Here is a 23,272-nt window from a genome sequence, read left to right as displayed (position 1 = left end):
AATCAAACAGCAACAGAAAGGTCTGGTTGTGTGCGCGTGTATTAGATCTAAATGAATCCTAGATTACTGGAGCAGATCAGGGTTTCTAAACCTTGGTTTAATACCTCTGGGTTCTAAGCCTAGTGGTAGATCAAATGGAGATCAAACACCTTGGGGATACACTACTACCATGTATACTTAGAGCAGAATAACATACTGAATCTTAAAATTCAAGGCTATCCTGGGGACAGAGACATCAGCTTGTAATACACAACTAATCCCACCATCCCTGTGTTTGAACTAGCTAAGACTGCAAAGTACCATTCACATATAAAATGTCAAGTATCTATTAGGATTAACATACTCACTTGAACATGCATTTTTACATGATGTTTGGCTGTGATGGCCTCCCGTGACTTTCAACATGGGTAAATTCACAACGAGGAAGGGAAATTAATAGGGAAGGAAGTCCCACCCGGCACGTCTTGAGGCAAAGCCAAAAATAAGTTCCCCGAAGAAAATATCTCTATAAAGTGAGTGTCTTTTAGAAGAGACCGAAATAATTTCCCGCTATCTCAAAGGCGAGAAAAATGGGGTTCCTGAAATGTACACCCTTTCTTCTTAAGCTGGGTCCCTCGGGGTCTTTTATCTCCCCGTGATCTTATTCCTTGTCTGTGGGGCTACCAAGGCGATGGTGTGTCACTCCCTTTGTTCGTGCAGAAGAAAAGCTCCTCATTCAAAACATCAAGCGCTTTAAAAATAAAACAACTCGGTAAAGCCTCTCCACCCATGAAGAAGAACAATAAAAATGTATTTCCCAGATGCCCTGAAAGCACAAAAATCCCATGTCCTTCAGATGTCAGCAAACCACCGGGGAGCTGACAGAGGGCCAACAACCACCGCGGAGCACTTCCCAGGCTGCTCCAAGTACTCAGTGGCTGAGACACAGCCTTTATTCTCCTTTCAAAATGTTTGTTAAGTGAATGTTCAAAGTATGAACTGTCATTGCATAGCTTCTGTGGAGGCTTGTCTTGATTTACAAACCAGGAAAAATAAAAAGGGTGTGAAATGTGTATTGTACGTTAACACATCGACGAAATGTGTATTGTACATTAACACATCGATGCATGCAAGTCAGTGTCTCTCTGTGAGAACATCTTGATGACCCAATTCATGGCACAGGAAAACTCTCAAGGCTGGGATTAAGTAAGGATTGGGAGGATTACATTTACTTACTGACACCAAAAGAATAATACCAACCTCAGGAGCCTTTACCCAATGTCTTGCTTTATCAATTCTTGTCATATTTTCATTCTTTAGCACATTTATCTTTTGATTAAAAATTTGTCAAGCATATCTTCTGTGTTTATCAACTTCTACTTGTTCTACATGCTCCAGATAAGACCTGGCATACAGCCAGGCTTTCTCTGTTGGCCCATACTGAGATTTATCGTAAAAGAATACAGTGAGTGTTTGAGGACAGAGACACAAGACCTGGGTCCTTCCCAGAGCGGGCAGGACACTGAAGGCTCCATGTCCAGGACCACCACCATACACATACTCATTCTCTTAATCATGGACACGAGAGGCTAAAGGGCAGAAGCTTTGAACCATGTGCCAAAAATCCCACAGTAAGAAAACTACCTCCCCCATCAGTGATGCTTACTGGCTGGTCCCAAAGATTTAATATAGTTTTCCTGAGAAAACACATTTTCAACTATGGGAGACTACAAATAATACTATAACAAAGGCTCATCTACCCCAGACCAAGAATTAGCTTTCTGGAACACTGTCACTTGTGCTGCATCAGTGAATGGAGGAAATGAAATAAATAAAACATGGCAGATAACGCTAAAGCTTCTATTGCCTCTTTTGTGCCTGTCCCCAGCTCCTTCCTTATCCCTTGTGCAGAGGTCAGTGTTGTAATGGTTCTATTTTTTCATTATTTAATTATTTAATCAATGTATTAATAGACCAACCCACTGGTTCACTCCTCAATGTCTCAATGGCCACAGCCACAGCCAGAGTCCAGAGCTGGGAACTCAAGCCAAGCCCCCCACAGGGAAGGAACCCCATTACTTGAGCCATCACTGCTGCCTTAGAGCCTGCATCAGCAAGAAGCTGGGACCAGGAATTGGAAGCAAGTGTCAAACGCAGGCACTCCTACATGGGATACGGGCATCTTCACTGCAGTGCCCAAGTCACTCCACCATGTTCAGTATGCACCTGTCTAGTCTATGGATACATGCGTGTGTTGAGTAATAATACGGAATTGTTTCATGTATTTATGTGTTTTATAAAAATGTACATAGCCGCATGCATCTTGGGCTTTTCACTTTTTATGATATTGAGATCTAATATTGATATATCTGCTAACATGGTGGAATACTAGTTTGCAGTAATATTTACAGCTTATTACTATAAACTGCTCTATAGTACTACATTACATTAACAGCTTCTGATAAATTCAGCGTTTCCTATACATGTGACCATTTTCAGTTTCCAAATATTCACCGTTCCAAAGATGAAAAGAACACTTTTTTAAAAACCTAGTAATTTAGCCGGTGCCGCGGCTCACTAGGCTAATCCTCCGCCTTGCGGCGCCGGCACACCAAGTTCTAGTCCCAGTCGGGGTGCCGGATTCTGTCCCGGTTGCCCCTCTTCCAGGCCAGCTCTCTGCTGTGGCCAGGGAGTGCAGTGGAGGATGGCCCAAGTGCTTGGGCCCTGCACCCCATGGGAGACCAGGAGAGGTGCCTGTCTCTTGCCATCGGATCAGCGCGGTGCGCCGGCCGCGGCGGCCATTGGAGGGTGAACCAATGGCAGAAGGAAGACCTTTCTCTCTGTCTCTCTCACTGTCCAGTCTGCCTGTCAAAAAATTAAAAATAAATAAATAAATAAAAAGTAAAAATAAATAAAAACCTAGTAATTTTCATTTTTACCATTTTTTGTTTGTTTTTATTTGTATAATTCCTTTATTTATTATGAAAGGAACAAATCTCAAGCATTTCTTACAAGTGGTTTTAACAGCATAATGTAACTTCCCCCCTACCCTCCCTGCTCCCACCTTTAAAGAACACTTCTTTACTACACGTATCCAAGAGTTTCTCCAAAGACCATAAATGTATTTTATAGAAGTTGAAATAAAATTTCCAGATCGTAGGATCCATACATATTAAAATTTCGTTCTGAAGACAGCCAAACTGACATCTAAAGCTACTACGCAACTTAACCACATCACAGTGGTATTCACAAACCCGTCATGCTGTTGCTAGCACTTGATAAAGTCACACTTGACCTCTGCCAGTGTGCAGGTGAGAAAGGACAGCTTGGTCCTTTCTGTTCCTCTCTCTGGTTGCTACACAGACAAGCACATCTTTGCATGTTGATTGGCCACTCGGTTTCCTGGACTCTGAATTACCAGATTGTATCCTCGGTCTACTTTTTTAGTTCAAGGATTGTTTTTTTTTTTTCCATATTGATTTGTGGGAGTTATTTACATGTATATGTACATACTAATTATTTGTTTTATATGTTGCAAAAATCTATTTCTAATCTCTTTTTTCTCTTATCTTTGCTCATGGTAACTTCTATCTTACAGAAATTTTAAAATTTGATATGATCTAAATTATCTAATAACTAATATACAGCATGGATAAATTTGCTTATGTAACCCTGACTTTATAACACAGGTTCTTCTTTTTTTAAATGGCTGCTTTTCATTAATGTATGAACAAAAATTCCTTGTTATATATTAGCATCCATTCAAATCAAATCCATTAAAATTTAAGCTTCCTTTCAAAGCTACCTGTGTTAAATTTATGCAACAGTAGTGAGTGATAAAATCACTTCATTCCTCAACTATTTACCCTACAGGAATAGCCTTTATTAATAGGATAAGTATTATCCTATTATTATTTTCTGCCCCTTATTATTTTTATACATCTCAAGCAGGTTTGATCTTCTCCAGGCACAAATCAGCTAGGTTCTCTGTGAATTGAAACATACTTTGATCAAAGAGTGCAACAGCATGATTCGCTTTTTAAAAATTTTTTTTGCCTTAAGAAAATTTCTACATATTTTTAAAAATTCTTTCACATAATCACAAATGATCAGATGTCAGATAAGGCCATGGAAGATGCTGGACTATGAAATAAAGCAATATGTTGAATTTCAATAAATTGACAAGATACTAGGGCACTCCAAAAAAAAAAAAAAAAACAGAGATTGAAAGATGTTTATGTTGGGCCAGCGCCGCGGCTCACTAGGCTAATCCTCCGCCTTGCGGCTCCGGCACACCGGGTTCTAGTCCCGGTCGGGGCGCCGGTTCTGTCCCGGTTGCCCCTCTTCCAGGCCAGCTCTCTGCTGTGGCCAGGGAGTGCAGTGGAGGATGGCCCAAGTGCTTGGGCCCTGCACCCCATGGGAGACCAGGAAAAGCACCTGGCTCCTGGCTCCTGCCATTGGATCAGCGCGGTGCGCCGGCCGCAGCGCGCCGGCCGCGGCGGCCATTGGAGGGTGAACCAACGGCAAAAGGAAGACCTTTCTCTCTGTCTCTCTCTCTCACTGTCCACTCTGCCTGTCAAAAAAAAAAAAAAAAAAAAAGATGTTTATGTTGGTGCAAAATAAATTTTTTATCCACTCACACAAGGAACCTTCAAAGTATTCATGAAAAATTTGTAATACAAAAAGATTATTTATGATATTTCCAAATTTTTTGCACCAAAATAAACTTCCCCTTTTCCACGAACCTTCTGAAGGATCCTCATACACGTGGTTCTGTTGAAACTGAGCAGTTTGGGTAAGAGGAGGAGCAACCAGTGAGTCCACAGGACCATCTGATACATATTATTTCACTCTAAGCAGAGCCACCAGGAAACACATTTCTGTTGTCAGAAAATGGTTCTTCTATGTTTATATGAAAAATTATAAAGATTTATGAGCTAATATGGTTGCTCCCAGTATGAACATTTTTTAAAAACTCAACTAAGCTATTCCCTGCTATTTGTTTGATAAAAGAAGAGTCTAAAAAGGTTAATGAAATTCTCCTCAGTGCTATGTGACTTGAAATAATTTGTAGTCTGAATCTCTTTGCCTAATTTTGTCCTGATCGTACTCCGTTTGGGTACAAATTACCAGCTAAGTCCTTTCTCATCATACAGTATTTTCACCTTGAGAAGTAATATGGGAAGTTCAGATGGCAAAATCACGTACATTCTCCATGCAAATAGAGGCTGACTTTCAAACAATTTTCTTAGTCATGGGGCCATTAAATCACAGCTCCCAAGAGTGACAGCCTTGGTATTGACACCACCATCTTCTTTCTCTCGAGGGTAAAGAGCTGCTGGGCCCACCTTTTCCTCCAACTCATGGAAACCACCTCTCCTGCAGTCTCATTTCAGTTACCAGTTGATGGACAAGGAGTCTCCTGCTAAGTCACCAAGGACACACGTGTCTGCACTGCGCTCAGCCAAGGTGAATCCGTGAATCTCAAGGCCAGGGGGCCTGGAGCTCCCTAAAGGAGCTGAGCGGCAGACTTCCAGCCATGGCCTTTCTCTGACGAGCTCGGTTCTCTTCTGCCTTGACCTCTCCAGTTCTCTGCCTGTCTCTCCACGGCCTTCAGCCCCTCTGTGAAATGGAAAGCGCCTTGAAAGGAGAGGCAGAGCGCCCGAGAAAAAGTTAAAAATGAATGTGACAGACAGTAACTGAGGACAGCCTCTCTATAGACGGGGAGGGCAGGGAACTTAGGCGAGATTTAAGTGACGCAGTGAAGTGAGCCACGTCAGGACCCAGCAGGAAGACTACTCCAGGCGCAGGAAAGACTAAGTGCAAAGTCAGAAATGAAGCCAGTGTGTTTCCAGAACAGGCAAGCAGAGAATGAGCAGTGAGACGAGGAGCAGGGTGGTCAGGCCGCGCAGACGTGGTGGGTCACGTTGAGGGCTGTGCAGTTTCTCCTAACTACAGTGTGACATGCTGGGCACTTTCGAGACGGGGAGCAGTACAGCTTTCCAGCATTGCCTTGACCTCAGCAAAGAGAACTGATGCTAGGTGGGGAAACCAGCAGGGAGTCTACTGAAATCACCAGTGGACAGCGAATGGAGTCTTGGGTAGGTGGCACCAGGTACCACGGTGAGGAGAGGTGAGATTTGGTTCTGTCTTGACGTTGAACAAGATTTTCTGATAACTGGATATTGCACAAAGTAATAAAAGAAAAGAGAAAGCAATTCATGCTATGTAATGGAGTTCCATAGCCTGACAGTACAGCCTCATCTTTCTAGCACCTGCATAGGAACTGAATGGCATGGGCCACGTAGCTGCCCAAGCCATTCCCACTAAGCCAGAAGCAGCGTGAGCCAGAGAGGAGTTCCTGTGGCAAGGATATCCATAATCGGTGGCTGGAAACATTGCAATTAAACAAACAAACACACACATCAGCTTCACTGGGGCTTTTGTCTGAGGCATCTCCTGGCAGACAACTGTGAACAGAGAGCTCCAGATAAAGCAGGACTTTGTGACCCACAGGACAAGATGAAATATCCCCAATGAGCTGCCCATCACTGCCCAATCAATGACCGCACCATGGGAGAAGTGTGGCAGAAGCCGTATGTCTCATGCCAAGAACTGCCAGAACCGTGCACTTTCTGCTGTCACTCAACAGTAATTGTGCCATTGAATCCTTGCAGACATACGAAGTGGGACACCGTTAAAGCAGACACTTGCTTTAAGGGGAGGCAAAGGCGGCCCAGAAACAACCCAGAAAGGAGAGCAGCTAGGACGATGGCAACCCCGTTCCAGGACGGGGCTAGAGGGGCGGTGATGTGATTTCTCTGCCCCTCCAGAAAGTGGCCAGAAAGGCTTCAGACTCTTTTAGAAGGGCAACATTAGCAGGTTCTGTCTGTGATTTTTATCAAACGATTTGGATGCTCCATCAGTGATCCAGCCTTCGGGCAGTTCTGATGAGCTATTTGGGGCTCAAGCCTTGCCACTCATCACCACTAAACCAAATGATCTACTCCTGCTTGTGCTGCCTGTCAAGCTGATTCTGAGTTGCCTCTGACATTGGCCGGGCAGTTTAATGACTTGCTGCGAGGCCTCAGCTCTGGGGGCCTACTCCCTTCAGACTCCATCGATCCCTCAATTGTGCCCCATCAATGGATCCTGATGGCAGACCTTGCTGGCGACAATGTCAGCTTTGTGTGCCTTGCAATTTCTGCCTTGTAATATCTCCCAAATGCGCCCGCCCATGTGAGTATCCCACAGGCAAAGTCTTATTGCTCACTCTACACTGCACAGCATGTCTGGTTATATAAAAGGTCATCAGTGTTCCTTACATGGAACCTCAGAATGGCTGAACTAGGCTTGCCTCTAGGGCATATTTTCACTGCTTCTCAGTACACTTAACCAGAAATGCTATTATTGACTGAATAAACCCCAACATGGGTTTTCTGGACCAAAATTAATTTCCACTTTAGCCCCTCCTTGATACTAATGTCAAAAGCAGAGAGCCTTCAGGACAAGCATTTGAAAACCACTTGCCAGCTATAGGCTGATTTACGGCTCTCCCATCTGTGTCTTACAGCCATGAGAGAAATGGGAAATCATAAACAGGCTTATATAGGTTAAGAAAACAAACGTGCTGTTACTGCTCATGCAAAAGGTTTACCGTGTTGGCAACACAAAAAAATGTCAGACACTGCACACAGAAATTCATTCAAGGAACTCACACCCAGGATTGTAGACTTGCAAGGGGTCACAAATACAATCTGGCCAACATTCTCATGTGACAAATGAAGAAAAACTAGATGGTGTCATTATAAATTCATCGTCTGTAATATGAATGTATCCTCCACATCTCTCAGGGGATTTCTCTAACATTTGTCTAGAGTTGTCTGTCCCGGCCGCCTGCCCTCACCCCCTCACCACTGCTGATTCTGGCTGCCTTTGCTAAACCTTTCTCAGAAGGCATAGGATCGTCATGATTAAAGCCACCAGCTCCGAATGAGATGTGGGTCCAGCTCCCCCATTTATGAGACACACAAACCCAGGCGAGTCACTTAATTTTTCTGTGCCTCCATTTTCTTATTTGTAAACCAGGAACGAGGACTGTGACCATCTCATCGTGTGCTGTGAGCCTCACGTGAGGTCATTGCTGTAAAGGCCATTCCCAGGAGACCAGCACCCACCCCGCCTCAGCTGTTCCCTTATCCCCTGCATCCGACACAGTGCTTTGCCCACAGAGACTATTCAAGGAAAGCTCCCAATATGAACAATGGCATGGCCTGCGCAGAATCACAAAGTTGAGTGAATAATATTAAATGGAACAAACATTGACTGTGCTCCAACCATGTGCCAGGCACAAAGGGGCTGCAAGATCAGTAACAACGGCCCCTGCCCTCCAGGAATCATTTATCACCCAAGGACTGGGGAAGAGGAATTGAGGCCTGATGCCTGGACAGACAGACTAGTGCGGCGGAAGAAGAGCTGGGAGCAGGAGAGACAAGTGGGAAGAAGGAGATGGTGAGAAAGATGAACACTGTCCTCTCATACAGGCCAAGGGACACATTAGGGTGCCAAGGAAAATAAAATATGTGTGTGCTTTTAAAAAAATCATTTTAATCAAATTTAAAAAGAAACATTATGTATGAGGCTAGTCAAATAAATCATGATTTCATTCCAGGGGGACAAAGTGTGCACTGCTCTCTGACACACCTGGTCTTCATGCAGAGAGTGCACTGAGGGCTGGGAACACTGATCGCCTCGTGGGTAGGGACACTTCCCTCCATGGGCCAGGGACCAGATCTCAACTGTGTGCCTGAAAGCATCTGTCAGTCCCTAGATCTCCCACGTACTTTCCTTTTAGTTTTTTTTTTTTTTTTTTAAAGATGCATCCATTTGATTGTAAGTCAGCATTACAGAGAGAGGGGGAGAGACTGGAGAGAAAGAGAGAGATTCTCCATCCACTGGTTCACTCCCCAAAGGACCACAATGGCCAGAGCTGGGCCAGGTGAAAACCAGGAGCCAGGAACTTCTTCCCGGTCACTCACGTGGGTGCGGGAGCCCAAGCAATGTGACCACCTTTCACTTTCCCAGATGCACTAGCAGGGAGCTGAATCGAAAGTGGAGCAGCTGGAACTCCATGGGTGCCCACATGGGACGCCAGCACAGCTGATAGTGGATTAACCTGCTGCGCCCTAGCGCTGGCCTCATCCCATGTATTTTTAGAAGGAAAACAAAATTGATGGTGGTATGTAACAGTGATCAGTTTAATGCCCCTTGGCCACTGTAGGCTCCAATGTCAATCAAAGCAGTGACTCTTCTTGCTGAATTGATCGGGATTATCAGAGGCAGACTGGGTTCCTGCTACACAGGATGGAAGGGAGAACGCCACCTGGACCCCAGGGATTCTGCAGAGCATTGGCAACTCCACATAAAGGTCAATGGCAAACATCAACGACCAGAAAAAGCAGGACAAGCGGGCTCTCAGACCCTTCCAGGATGAAGGTTTGAGCGGCTCCACCAGCTACAAACACCCGAGCAGCTAAGGTTCAGGCTGAGCTTGGAGGACATAAGGTATGGGGAGGGGCCGTGATGGCACAAGGAGCCAGTCTGATTACCAGAGCAATGATGCTATGAATCCTACATCTATCACCAAATTCACATGTAACAAGAACCAGACAGAAAGGGAGCTAGAAATAGAGTCCTCAGAGAGCAGGCCCTCTGGGGGCCCCAGCATCGTGCAGTGGGATAAACTGCCACCTGCGATGCTGGCTCCAGTCCTGGGCGCCTCACTTCCAATCCATTTCCCTGCTATCGCACCCGGGGAAACCAGTGGAAGATGGCCTAAATACTTGGATTTCCCACCACCCACATGGGAGACCTGGATGGAGTTTCGGGCTCCTGTCTTTAGTCTGGCGCAGTCCTGGCTGTTGAGAACATCTGGGGAGTGAACCAACAGATGAAAGATTCTGTGTGTGCATGCACGTGTGTGTTTCCTTCTCGCTCTGTAACTCTGCCTTTCAAATAAATACAAAATAAATCTTTAAAAATGGAAAAGCAATTAGGCCCTTTTAACGACTGTGTAGTGGGTTACTAGAACACACATTTTATTTCTGGAATTATCTGGCCAAAAGTAAACAAAATGAGACATTTCCTGATATTAGGGTAACTGCCACCGACAAAACCCAGGTGGCGTTTTCTCATATGGTTAAAAAAATGTGTCAGAAATGTTTTTCTTGGAACCTCAATATAGGTTTCAGATATCTGCTGATTTTTTTTATCTTTTTATCCATTATAAAGCCAAAGTATGAGTTAAGGAAAAGAAACCAAAGATTGCCTAAATATCACCTTCTGGAATTAAAAGAACATATACTCTCAGAATTCTACAGAATCTATTTAAAAGTCCAGAAACTCCCAAATAAAGCAGGCGTTTACGTTCCAGAAGGCCCAAGTCAGCTGGAGGGAGGACGAACCTACGCAGGCTTGCATCTGGCCTGCACAGGCACTCATCAGTGTGAACCGTGAGTTTGAGGTAGGCTGCGGCACTCAGGAGACAAAGCACGCAAAAGATGGCACAGCCTTCCCGCCCTGGAATTAGTAACAAACCTCATTTTCAAACCAGGAATACACCCACTCTCCCCTTTCCCAAGCAGTTTATAATAATGTTATTTTTCTTCGAAATGTCTAGGCACAACTCATTTTGAAGCTGGAAAGTTCACGAAAGTAACATCGTATTTGAGGTCAGTCGGCCAGAAACGTGGACGTGCGCCAAGCCCCACGTCCTTAGCATTCTGCCTCAATGGCCTGTGAACAAAATGCCTGCTCTCCAGCAGAAGCAAAACAAAACCCTGCAAGGCAGCTATCCCCGGGAACTGAGACACACACACACACACACACACACACTCACACTCACACACACACGCACACACACTCCCTGGTACAATAAAGACTCTTTCAGACCAAATGCTCTGTGCATGTACAGCACCAGGGCTTCTGCTGGAGTTGTTGCTCTGGGGAAGGCCAATAGCGGATCAGTCCAAAACAGGTGGTGCCAACAAGATAAAGCGCTATCGCCCCCAAGGAAGCAAGTGAAATTCTCAGCACGAGCGTAAGGAGACAATGTGAGATCCTCTTGGACTGGCCTCAGAAAATTCCCAGTAGCAATAAAAATACACTTATGCTGTCATGGGAACCCGCTAATGTTTTAAAACTGTGATTTCCTTTTCACAAATGTAGTGCTTCATGTATTACAATTTAGTGCCGTTTCAATTCCTCTCAGAGTTTTCGAAGCAAGAGAGAAGAAGAGAGGTTCAGGAAGTGGCACAATTATGCACGCAGCGATGAGTTTTAACCATGAAATTCAGCAAAGCAACTGCACTACAGACACTCCATCACTCAGTCCTCATGACAAAGGCTACAGGGTACTAGGTGCACTCTGCTTGAAGTCCGAAATGTCACCATTGCAGAATTATGATTCTAACACAAGGGACACAACTTTTACTCCATACTATGACTTCATTTAACAAGTACCACACTGTGCATGATTCTGAAACTGTTACAAATATTTTCCCCCCAAAGTTTTCTGCCTCTGAGTTCAGACCGGAATAATGCCAAGTATCAAAAATACTCATTTTACTTTTGAGTTAAAAAAAAAAAAAACACAAGTGGTAAACTGTTATCCTCAAGAAAGTCTGGTGGGTAAATCAACAAGTACAAGTAGTCAGAATTCAATGCCTGTACGACCACAAACACCTTCCTGTAGTAAGAGGACTAAAACCTGGACCCTCACATTTGTGTTCACCAATGTATGGGTACTGGGTTATTAAAATATCCTTTTTTCCAGGTGCTCTTCTTTATACTCAATTAACAACGGCTCTGTATAAAAGACGTGCAGAGGTTTAAAAGGAACTCCATGAATGCATTGACTGGAATCTGCATCATGCTCTGCAAGGGGATGGAGGGGGAAACTGTGGCTCAGGGTGATCTGCAGACACAGGGGCCCATCCAGCACAAACATCCCTGGACGGACAACAGCAGGTGGAGACTTACCACTGGAGCAGTTGGTCCCACCCCAGCCAGGCTCACACTGACAGGTGTTTGGAGCAATGCAGCGACCGTGGACACATTTATCAGCACAGTGAGCTGTCAGAGAGAAAATCAATCAAATAAAGAAAGTTGGCACAAGACAAAAAAAAAAAAGCCAACAACACAGCTGTTGCACATCCCAGTGTCAAGTATCGCTTAAAAACAACATGCACGCCTGATAATTCCCTTCAATCCGTCCCTTGGCCCTCTCCCAGTCTCCTGTGGAACCAAACAATTCTCCTTCTCATTTTGATATCTCCAAGTAAATTCCTTCATTTCTACTATTTAATTCTACTTCATGCTAAATTAGGAAAGACGTTTCAAGGATAATTGCCAAGTCCACTTTTTAACAAAATTATCAATGAATTCCAAATATATCCTCTTTGTTTCAGGAGGAACATTTGTGGAAAAAGCAACCATAAAGCAAGGAATCAGGACTCCAGAGAGAGAGAAGTGATTCCCTTTAACGTAACACGTTCCCCGGAAGCAGAGCCACATTTCTCTGTGACCATGTCATTCACAATTATGACACAGCAGAATCCCATCCCCTTTCTATCTTGGGGAGACTATTCGAAAATTGTCACCCAGGTCTTTGGGAAATATTGTCTCAATCCCTTTTTGTTAGTGTCTATCTTAGGGTTGACTCAATTCTTGGAGGTAAGGGAGCATCTCTACAAACACGCATGAATGCACAGTCTTATGATTTGCAAAGTCAAGGTTCAGCTGGCTGACAGAAACGGACATCAACAATAGACTGTACTGGACATCAACATTGCATTCATCCGTATTGTCATGTACGTTGGCTAAATATTCTTTTTTTTTTTAAAGATTTATTTATTTATTTGAAAGAATTACACACAGAGAGAAGGAGAGGCAGAGAAAGAGAGAGGTCTTCCATCCGCTGGTTCACTCTCCAATTGGCCACAATGGCTGGAGCTGAGCCAATCCAATGTCAGGGGCCAGGAGCTTCTTCCAGGTCTCCCTTGGGGTGCAGCAGCCCAAGCACTTGGGCCATCTTCTACTGCTTTCCCAGGCCATAGCAAAGAGCTGCATCGGAAGAGGAGCAGCCGGGACTCAAATCGGCGCCCACATGGAATGCCAACACTGTAGGCAGCGGCTTTACCCACTGCCCCACAGTGGCAGGCCCTAAACATTCTTTAAGGCACCTACATATTTGAGTAATTAGGAGAGCAACTGGAAGAACTTTGGATTCACTTATTTCAAAATCTTATCTAACAGTATCCTATGTCCCTGTGCCTTAAACGGTTTACTAACCTGCCTCGTATCACAAAAGTAACCTGGTTTTACCACCCAAGACAAATGAAATAACAATGAGTAAAACAAACCTCACCTCCTCTTCTACCAACTAGTAACATTTTTATGCATCTAGAACCTTTCAGGAGTTTTTTTCCTATATATTTTTCTCCTTTAAAAAATCCAGAATCATAATTATTTACAAATTGCTTTTTGACAGTGATAAAAATATTTCCATGTCATTAAAATATTCTTTTCTGCAGTGCAGCCACCAGCATGTATATAATGTACACTTGTATACATACAATGAACAAGTGTAGTACATACACAGTACTGGACCAACAGTAATGATCACTTCTCAGATCTCAGTCTTAGATACGGAGAGACACAAGGGAAAGGCATTTCAGGTGATGGGAGAGCAAAAGCAAGCAGGGGGCAGAAAAGACATGGGAAATTCCATTTGTGGGTAGCGTCTGGGGCACAGAAAAGCAGAGAGAACCTGAGATTTAATTAAAGTGTTAGGTCTTCACTCCGAGAATTAGCTAGGAATACACTAATAAAAGTATAAATTTGATCCAAGAAGCTATCAGGTAAGAGATACATGATAGAATAAAGTGACCACAAATTTCAGGTAGTAGAGCCTCATCTCCTGTCGCCAGAATAATTCTGTGATCGGCTGGAGGCTGCCGGGCTTGGTAAGCTTGGGACCCTGGGCCAGGGCAGAGCTTTCCGACATCAGAGTTCCAAGGCAATGCTTAGCAACCTCATAATATTTGATTCAGACAATTACACATTTAGTTGTGATTAGCAGCAGAACCTGCCTGCTGCACACTAACACACTGTCCCTGCAATATGTTGACTTTCGCTGCTGAGTGAGGAAGCACGGGGTGACCTCAGGGCTCAGTGCCTTCTTCCATCTCTATGTGATTTTCCTTTGTAAGGCCATAACTCTGTACTGTCCTTTCTTGACAATTCAGACATGCGCATTTCTAAAGTCAGCAAAATACCATAATCCAATGTGGTGCAAGTAAATACCACAGAAGACCTGAATCTGACAGTGCGGGGCGTGCTCTGGAGGTGGCATCACACTGGGCGACATGATAGCACCCACACGAGACTCACATCTTACGGACAGCGCTGCGCCCACTGTGATATAACACAGGAGACACAACAGAATGCCCCTGTGCTGGCTACACACTGCCCCTGGTCAGCCTGCAGACACAAATTCCTCAACTCCCCCTCCTTCAAGACATTAAAATTATTAAAATTCCATGTGTGTATCTCTAGAAGTTCTAAAAATCAGGCACTGTTCGTCTTTAATGTGCAACAAGACTTAGTTTATCCTCTGCCTTTAAAACAAAACACAGAAGTTAGATGTGGTGGTTCCTGGAGAAGAACTATCACTCATATCCTCAAATGTCAAGGTTTGTGTTTTTGCCAATTTATTTTATACTAAAGAACTATTTCACATGTTGACATCTAAGGTAAACTTGTATTAGTAAAACACTACTTTATTTCTGTTTATATCCTGGGTATCTATTTATGATTTCATTTCACAAAAGAATGAGTCTTACGTCTGAGAATTAAAAACCTCTGGGTTCCACTGGAGCAGCTTGAGGCTTCCTATCTGCCGGGCGGGGCTGGCAAGGAGAGGAGCCTGCTGGGGGAGCTTGCAGTAGGACTCACTTTGCTCCTCGCCCTGTCTGTTCCCTCCTTTTATTTCTTCACCCCTTATCTTCCTTTGCACTGTTCGCCAACCATCCTCTCAGGCCCCATAAACTACTTTTTTGGTATGTACAGCAACTTTAGAGGCTACAGACTAACATTTGGTGTTAACTGTGTTTGTGTTGGCTCTGAACCCCAGGGTGACCCCAAATGATTTCCTCTGTGCCATAGGCAAAAAAAAAAAAAAAAAAAAAAAAAGCATTTAGCAAGGCAAGAATGAGTAAGCAGGCATCTTTCCTATAACACCAAGATCACATTTATTAAAATGGGTAAACAAATTCATAAGCTAAGCATACATTCCAGAGAGTTCAGAGTCAGAAATGCATGTGCTGGGGTCCCAATTCAATGTGTTTCCTTGTTCTTGTTTTGTTAATTTCCAAGAAGGATAAATAAATTTCTTTGTGCAGAATCAGTGATGACCTGTTTCAGAATGCCTTAAGATTGCTGAATGATCAACACTCTCATGTTTGATTCCTGATAGCACAAACTTTTTTTTATGAAATTAATCCCAAAAAGTCCAATCAACAACAATAAATGGAAAAAAAGATGATAATTTAAAAATCTAGATTATTTTTATAAAAACCGTGGGCAACCATTTGGCCAAAGTTCAGGAAAAAAAAAATGCATATGAGTCATTAGCAGCAAACAAATTTGCCTGTAAGTTAATTAGGAATTGGTAGGGAGAATCTGCTTTCCTAATGATTTTTTTCCTTAATTAAACTAAAGCCAATGAAGTCACCTCCGAGCATTGAATGCTGAAGTAAAATAATGATCTCAGTTATGGGAAGTATGGTCGGGTCGGATTCTAAAATGAAAGAATACAAAATTCTACTCCCACGTGCAGAGTCTTCATGCAATATTACATTTTATTAAACAGATGCCATCTCAGCCCAATCTGCTTTCTCACCATCTCTGAACTCTCCACATCCAACAACCATCCTCACCAAGTACCCACAAGAGGGGCAGAAGGAAAGGACATGACAGAGGACAGAGTAGGTGATGGAATTCTCTATGTTCTCTGCTATCTCAAGTCACCAAGTTGGAGGAACACCAGTGGGGGTAGATGTGGTGACATAACCTGTGGATCAGCTCAGCTAAACCCCTGTCCCAGCCCCATCTTTCCTCATTCAGCTTCAGGTGCCACCTACGCCAGGTACTGAACCCCAAAAGACTCCACATGAGAAACCAAAGATTAAAAATAGGAATTAGTCATGTAGAAGATTCCAAAGGGAATTAGAAAAGAAGAAAATGAGCAGAGATCTGCCTTAGCAAATGTTCAACAGCTTAGACTCAAGTACAAAAGCCCCATCACAAGTGTAGTGCTCCCATCAAAGGCATGAGATATTCATTTTTTCCCCTTATCGGCACCCATTCTTATTTTTAAAGGGTCAGTTAAAGCTAGGATAGCCCTGGCAAAGATGTTACATCTACCATGATGTCCTTTTTTAATCTCCTTTGAGGAAAATCATTAAATGCCATATTCTGAGCTTTAGGAGCCTCATTTTAGAGGTCAGAGAGAAGCTGAACATCAACCCGTGCGCAGGACACTGCTGCAGACATCCAGCTGCAAGGCGCACACAAGGTATCTTCTCCTTCAAGAACCGGGAGGCAAGACGCATTGATGAGAAGACCAGGCCACGTCTTCAAAGTGAAACTCTGGACAGTCTGTCTGCCTGCGGGACAGGTGAGGACTGACATGATGACCCTCAAATCGTCTCTAATTAGGCTCCTATTTCAGCCTTAGTTCCTAAATCTATTTAAATCCCATTACCAATGCCTGGGTCTCATTCCTTTCACTTGTAAATACTTGGCTTGATTACTGAACCTTAATATGTTTAATAGCTATACTCAACTGCTTTCTTTTCTCCATATACATTTCCCTTTGGATTTATACCTTGGGATGGAATAAGGTGAATGGAGGACTAGGCAGACAACAGACTCCATTACAAACCACTCATATGTCTAAAGACAGCACATACTATTGTCCTAGAGAATACAAAGAAATTTATTAAAATCAATCTGGAAAATGTTTCTTCGATCATAGTGCATTTTTAAAATAGAATAAAAACACAACCCTTACAGTAATCTATCTTCTCTCAGAAGTTTCTTTTATTCTGACGTTATGATTAAAAAGCGTAAGTCACAAACCTTGTTTTCTCATTCTATTATGTGAGTTGCTACAAAGGAGCATGGACTATTGAGAGTTGAAGGTCCCTTTATTTAACATCATTCCTGCATTTTTTTCAGACAAGGATACAGACTAGGAAAATGGAATAAAACATCCCAACATTCATAGCTGGTATTAAGGTCCAAGTAGGATTAAACCCTGGCTCCTGACTCCTCCTGGACCAAAGTTTATAATGGGTTTTAAAGAGAATCTGGTGGAAAGGATGATAGAGAGTGTGCTGGGCCAGATGCTGGGGCAGGTGCACAGTTAGTTAGGAGTCAGAAAATTCAAAGGGAGAGAAGGGAGAAAGCAAAAAGTTAAGTTTCAAGATAAATTTTATCTTATCCTCCCCACACTTTTGTTTGAGACCATGTATATGCCAAGTCTTTACAAAAAATAATTGCTATTACAAGGTTCAGTGTAGACAGAAATCATTTTGTTTTCATATTTCCAAACCCTACACTGCAGCCTATCCTATTGTATTTATTTAAAAAAAAAGGAAGGGAATTTTCTTTTCTTCTGTCTAATATCTACTGATGTATCAGGCATGCTGCTAGTCACGACTAAGAATACAAAGATGACAGAGTAGGAACGCAATGCAGAGGAAGTCTTATGTAACCACCAACCTGATAAACACACAGTGGAAAGCAGGACTAATAACAGAGACGTGAACAAAATACTGTGAGAACACACTGGAAAATCACATTTATATGAGACGCTCAAATAAGTAACTCCAAATAATCAGAAAGCATATTAGTGGGTTGTCTAGGGCTGCGAGGGATTGTGGGGAATTGTGGGAGCATGGCTAATGGTGCTGGCTGGGTTCTTCTGAGATGCTGAAAATGTTACAAAATTGATTGGGTCATTGCTCTACACCTCTGTGAATATACTAAAAACCATTGAGTTATACACTTTAAATGATTGAATTGTATAGCATATGACTACCTTAATAAAAATACTATGGGAGCTGAGGGAAGGGAGCAATTCTAACTGGGCAGATGGCATGAAAGACAGAACATCTGAGCTGAAGAAGTGGACACCTTTAAAATAAAGTTGGAGGAAAGAGCGGCTAGCAACAGCCCTCTCTCGTCCTGGCACCCCTCCCAAAGTTGCACAGCCGCCTGATTGGGGCCAGAGGCTCCTACCCCAGCCATCACATGTGTGACGTGCACAGATGGCTGATCAGTCACCAAGAGCAAGGGGCCACTGGGAGCCAAGACGTTTGCATTTAGAAAGAGTAATGAAAAACAAGTTCATACCTAAAATTCCTTTCTCTCCATTTCCAATAGTGCTTTCTTATGTACAAAGAATGTCTTTGCAGACATTGCTAATTCTACTTTTCATTCCACCCCTATTAACAGAGACCCAGTTTTATCAGAGACAGAAACGCGACCAGTAACAAACTATTCTCCTAGGCCCTCTTTGTAGATTGAGGTGGAAAACATTGCATAGGGGCAGACTCATTAAAGTGGAATTCTCTTCCTCCTTCCTGTTGCTTGGTGTGCAGACAAGTAGTTAAATCTGCAAAAAGTATCCGGGAAGGGTTATGAGGGAAGGGCCAAGAAAATCATGGAAACTAAATGCAAAAAAAAAAAAAAAATTCCCCATGAATTAGGTAATACTATTAACTGTCCATGAGTATAATAAACTCCTACTACATATGTGTCTCCTTCCATTGATCAGATCTCCATTTCTGGCAGCAAAACAAAATTCTAACTAACATGCTACTCTTTTAGGAGATTCCTCACTAATGAAATAATCACCTATACTTTATAATAACCACCATATTATATATAATAATCAATATAATAAGAATCACCCATAGTAGAGTTGGAGATTTAGAAACTCAAAACTTTTACCTTATTTTTGAAACAAAGGTGTCATGTCTTAGGTCCAAGAAAGATGGCCAAAAGATGTGACTAATTAAAATCTTGCCACTTATTACATATCCTCAACACTCCCTGAAGCACCATTTCAACTCAAATTACAATGTGAGAAGAATCAAGTATGTATATTATAACCCTAAGGTGCCGGCACTGCGGCTCAGTAGGCTAATCCTCCACCTAGCGGCGCCGGCACACCGGGTTCTAGTCCCGGTCGGGGCACCAGATTCTTTCCCGGTTGCCCCTCTTCCAGGCCAGCTCTCTGCTGTGGCCCGGGAAGGCAGTGGAGGATGGCCCAAGTGCTTGGGCCCTGCACCCCATGGGAAACCAGGAGAAGCACCTGGCTCCTGCCTTCGGATCAGCGCGGTGCGCAGGCCGCAGCGGCCATTGGAGGGTGAACCAAAGGCAAAAGGAAGACCTTTCTCTCTGTCTCTCTCTCACTATCCACTCTGCCTGTCAAAAACAAACAAACAAAACAAAAACAAAAACAAACCCTAAGACAATCACAAAAACAAGAACACTAAGATACAGCTAATAAATCCACAAAAAATTCAATCATATCATCAAAACCTAAAATAAGGCAGAAAAGAGGAAAATGGGAACAAAGAACAGATGGGATGAGCAGAAATTAAATCTAACTATATCAATAATCACATTAAATATAATTAAAGTAAAAGGCAGAGATCATCAAATGGATAAAAAGGCAAAACTCAATTATACGCTGCTTATAAGAAATATGCTTTAAATACAAAAATACAAATATGTTAAGCATAAAAAGATCTTAAAAGATATCTCATGCTGGGCCGGTGCTGTGGCTCAATAGGCTAACCCTCCACCTGCGGCGCTGGCATCCTGGGTTCTAGTCCCGGTCGGGGCACCAGATTCTGTCCTGGTTGCTCCTCTTCCAGTCCAGCTTTCTGCTGTGGCCCAGGAGGGCAGTGGAGGATGGCCCACGTCCTTGGGCCCTGCACCTGCATGGGAGACCAGGAGATGCACCTGGCTCCTGGCTTCAGATCAGCACGGCATTCATGCAATGTCTTACTGCATTATACACTTAAATATGAGCAATGAAAATTGGATCCCCACATGCAAAATTATGAAACAAAATCCCTTATACAAAAAAAAAAAAAAAAAAAAAAAAAACACACACAAGACCTTATACCAAAAAAACTCAAATGGACCAAGGATCTGTATCTATGACCTGATACCATCAAATTCTAGAGGAGAACACTGGGAAAACTCTATAAGATATTGCCATAGGCAAAGACTTCTTAGGAAAGACCCCAGAACTACAGGCAACCAAGCCAAAATAGACAAATAGAATTACATCAAGCTGAGATGCTTCTGTACTGCAAAAGAAACACTCAGCAAAGTGAAGAGGCAACCAACAGAATGGGAGAAAATATTTGCAAACTACAACTGATAAAGGATTAATATCCAGAATCTATAAAGAGCTCAAAAAACTCATCAACAAAACAAACAATCCAGTTAAGAAATGGGCAAAGGACTTGAACAGGCATTTTTCAAAAGAGGAAACCAAATGGTCAACAGAAACATGAAAAAATGCTCAGGATCACTAGCCATCAGGGAAATGCAAATCAAAAACACAACAAGATTTCACTTCACTCCAGTTAGAATGGCTCTTATACAGAAATCAACCAACAATAAATACTGGTGAGGATGTGAGGAAAAGGTATCCTAATCCACTGTTGGTGGAAATGTTAACTAGTATAACCATTGTGGAAGAAAGTAGGGAGATTCCTCAGAAAACTGAAAATAGATATGCAATACGACCCAGATTTCCCACTCATGGGAATTTACCCAAAGGAAATGAAATCAACATATGAAAGAATTCTATGTACCCTTATGTTTATTGCAGCTCAATTTACAATAGCCAAGACATAGAATCAACCCAGATGACCATCAACTGATGACTGGATAAAGAAATTATTGGGCCAGTACTTTGGGGTAGCATGTAAAGCTGCCACCTGCAGTGTTGGCATCCTATATGGGCACCAGTTTGAATCCTAGCTGCTCTACTTCCAATCCAGCTCTCTGCTATGGCCTAGGAAAGCAGTAGAAGATAGCCCAAGTCCTTGGGCTCCTGCACTCTCATGGGAGACCAAGAGGAAGCTCCTGACTCCTGGCTTCAGGTCAGTGCAGCTCCAGCCACAACACCCATCAGGGTAGGAAACCAGTGAATGGAAGACACCTCTCTCTCTCTCTCTCCTCACCCATGCCTCTCTGTAGCTCTGCCTTTCAAATAAATAAATACATCTTTAAAAAAAAAAGAAATTATGGTATATATATATATATTTAGTATGGAATACTACTCATCCATAAAAAGAATGAAATCCTGTCTTTTGCAACAAAACAGATGCAACTGGAAACCATTATACTTAGTGAAATAAGCCAGTCCCCAAAAGACAAGTACCATAAGTTTTACCTGATCTGTGGTAACTAATAGGTACCAAAAATGTAATGTATAAGAGTGCAAATGACATTTTGAGATTCAATGATTGTTTGCAGTCCTTGTCTCTACTGTTGAGGAACAGTGTTTCTTTTCTTCTTACTGTTTGCTGAACTCTTTACTTAGTGTAGGGTTATTCTTGTGAGTATAAAATAAAATGAATGTAGATCATTGGTAAAAATTGAGAGGAAATATGAGGAAGGAGGAGGAAGAGTGGGAGCCTGGGAGGTAAGGAGGGTAAGGTGGGAAGTATCACCATGTCCCTAAATCCTGTATATTTGAAATACATGAAATTGGTTTACTTAAATGGAAAAAAAAAGAAAAAAGATACATGAACAGTTTATTTTATGCCAACTTTATCTTAGTAAAACTGTTTTAAAGGAGTGTGGGAGTTGACACTGCAGCATAGCAGGTAAAATGCCAGCATTGCATATGAATGCCAGTTTCAGTCCCCGCTGCTCCATTTCTGGTCCAGCTCTCTGCTACTATATCTGGGAAATCAGGGGAAGATGGCCCAAGTGCTTGGGCCCTTGAACTTGTGTGGGAGACCCAGAAAAAGCTCCTGACTCCTGGCTTCTGCCTGGCCCATCCCTGGCCATTACAGGCATTTGGGGAATGAACCAGTGGATGGAAGATATTCTCTCTCTCTCTGCTTCTCCTTCTCTGTAACTCTATTTTTCAAATAAATAAATAAATCTTAAAAAGAAAAGAAAAACAAAAACAGGGGGCCAGTGCTGTGGTATAACAGGTAAATCCGCCACCTGCAGTGCCAGCATCTCATATGGGTGCTGGTTTGTGTCCTGGCTACTCTACTTCCCATCCAGCTCTCTGCTATGGCCTGGGAAAGCAGTAGAAGATGGCCCAAGTGCTTGGGTCCCTGCACCCACATGGGCCTGGCTTTTGGCTTTGGATCAGAGCAGGTCTGGCATTGCAGCCAATTGGGGAGTGAACCAGTAGATGGAAGACCTCTCTCTCTCTGCCTCTCCTCTCTCTGTTTAACTCTGACCTTCAAATAAATAAGTAAATCTTAAAAAAAATAAAAGAAAGAAAGAAACAGAAAAAAAAGAGTGTGTGGAAACTTCCAGAGAGGAACAAGTAGCTCCCTCTATACGAAAGAAGGCAGCGGGGGAAAGAAGTCTGCGCTAATACTAAGATATAAACACTTTGCAATTTCTCCAAAAGTCTGTGGTCTTTGTTGAGTAGGTTCTCCAAATGCTTATGAGTATTGACTTTAGCCTTTTCCAATGAATATTTATTTCAGGAAATGCTAACACTAAAAAACCACAACACAATGTTTTACTGAGCTTTTCCTCTACAGAGTAAATGACTTATGCAAGAAAAAATGCAATTTGTGTTGAAATAGACTATTGTAATGGATCACACTCAAGGGACTGAAATACCATCTGTGGAGCACATAATCCTATTCATTTATTTGAAAATGGAAAGAGTTTTTAGCTTAATTCCACACTTACACAGGCATTATCTATTTTGGCCACAACTCTTACACTGAATCTCTTTAGGTTGAATCAGATTTAAGTAATCTAAGTAGCAGGATCCTAATCGACCACGCTTTCAAAATGTTAATAAGCACTGGATCAAACTCTAGTTTTCCTAAGTACAAATTCCTAACAACTCAGCCTGTAACAGGTCTGGTTATACAACTGCAAATTGATTCAATTTCAATTTAAGAAGGATTTTTAAAATGTCAGCATATAGTTC

The 23,272-nt window shown here is 42.7% G+C and overlaps 1 protein-coding gene across 2 annotated transcripts in view; it reads right to left on the bottom strand.

The window, feature by feature from the left end:
* Positions 1–23,272, bottom strand: part of MEGF10 (multiple EGF like domains 10) — a 171,589-nt gene that overhangs the window by 72,993 nt on the left and 75,324 nt on the right. For both annotated transcript variants that reach the window (XM_051844159.2, XM_002710085.5), the window contains exon 5: positions 12,019–12,111. In XM_051844159.2, coding sequence (XP_051700119.2) covers positions 12,019–12,111 — 93 coding nt within the window. The remainder of the gene's footprint in view (positions 1–12,018; positions 12,112–23,272) is intronic.

This window comes from Oryctolagus cuniculus, chromosome 6 (genome assembly GCF_964237555.1).
Source record: "Oryctolagus cuniculus chromosome 6, mOryCun1.1, whole genome shotgun sequence".
Taxonomy (NCBI): Eukaryota; Metazoa; Chordata; class Mammalia; order Lagomorpha; family Leporidae; genus Oryctolagus; species Oryctolagus cuniculus.
The sequence above is the reverse complement of the archived record's forward strand: the minus strand, read 5'-3'. Positions and strand labels throughout refer to the sequence as shown.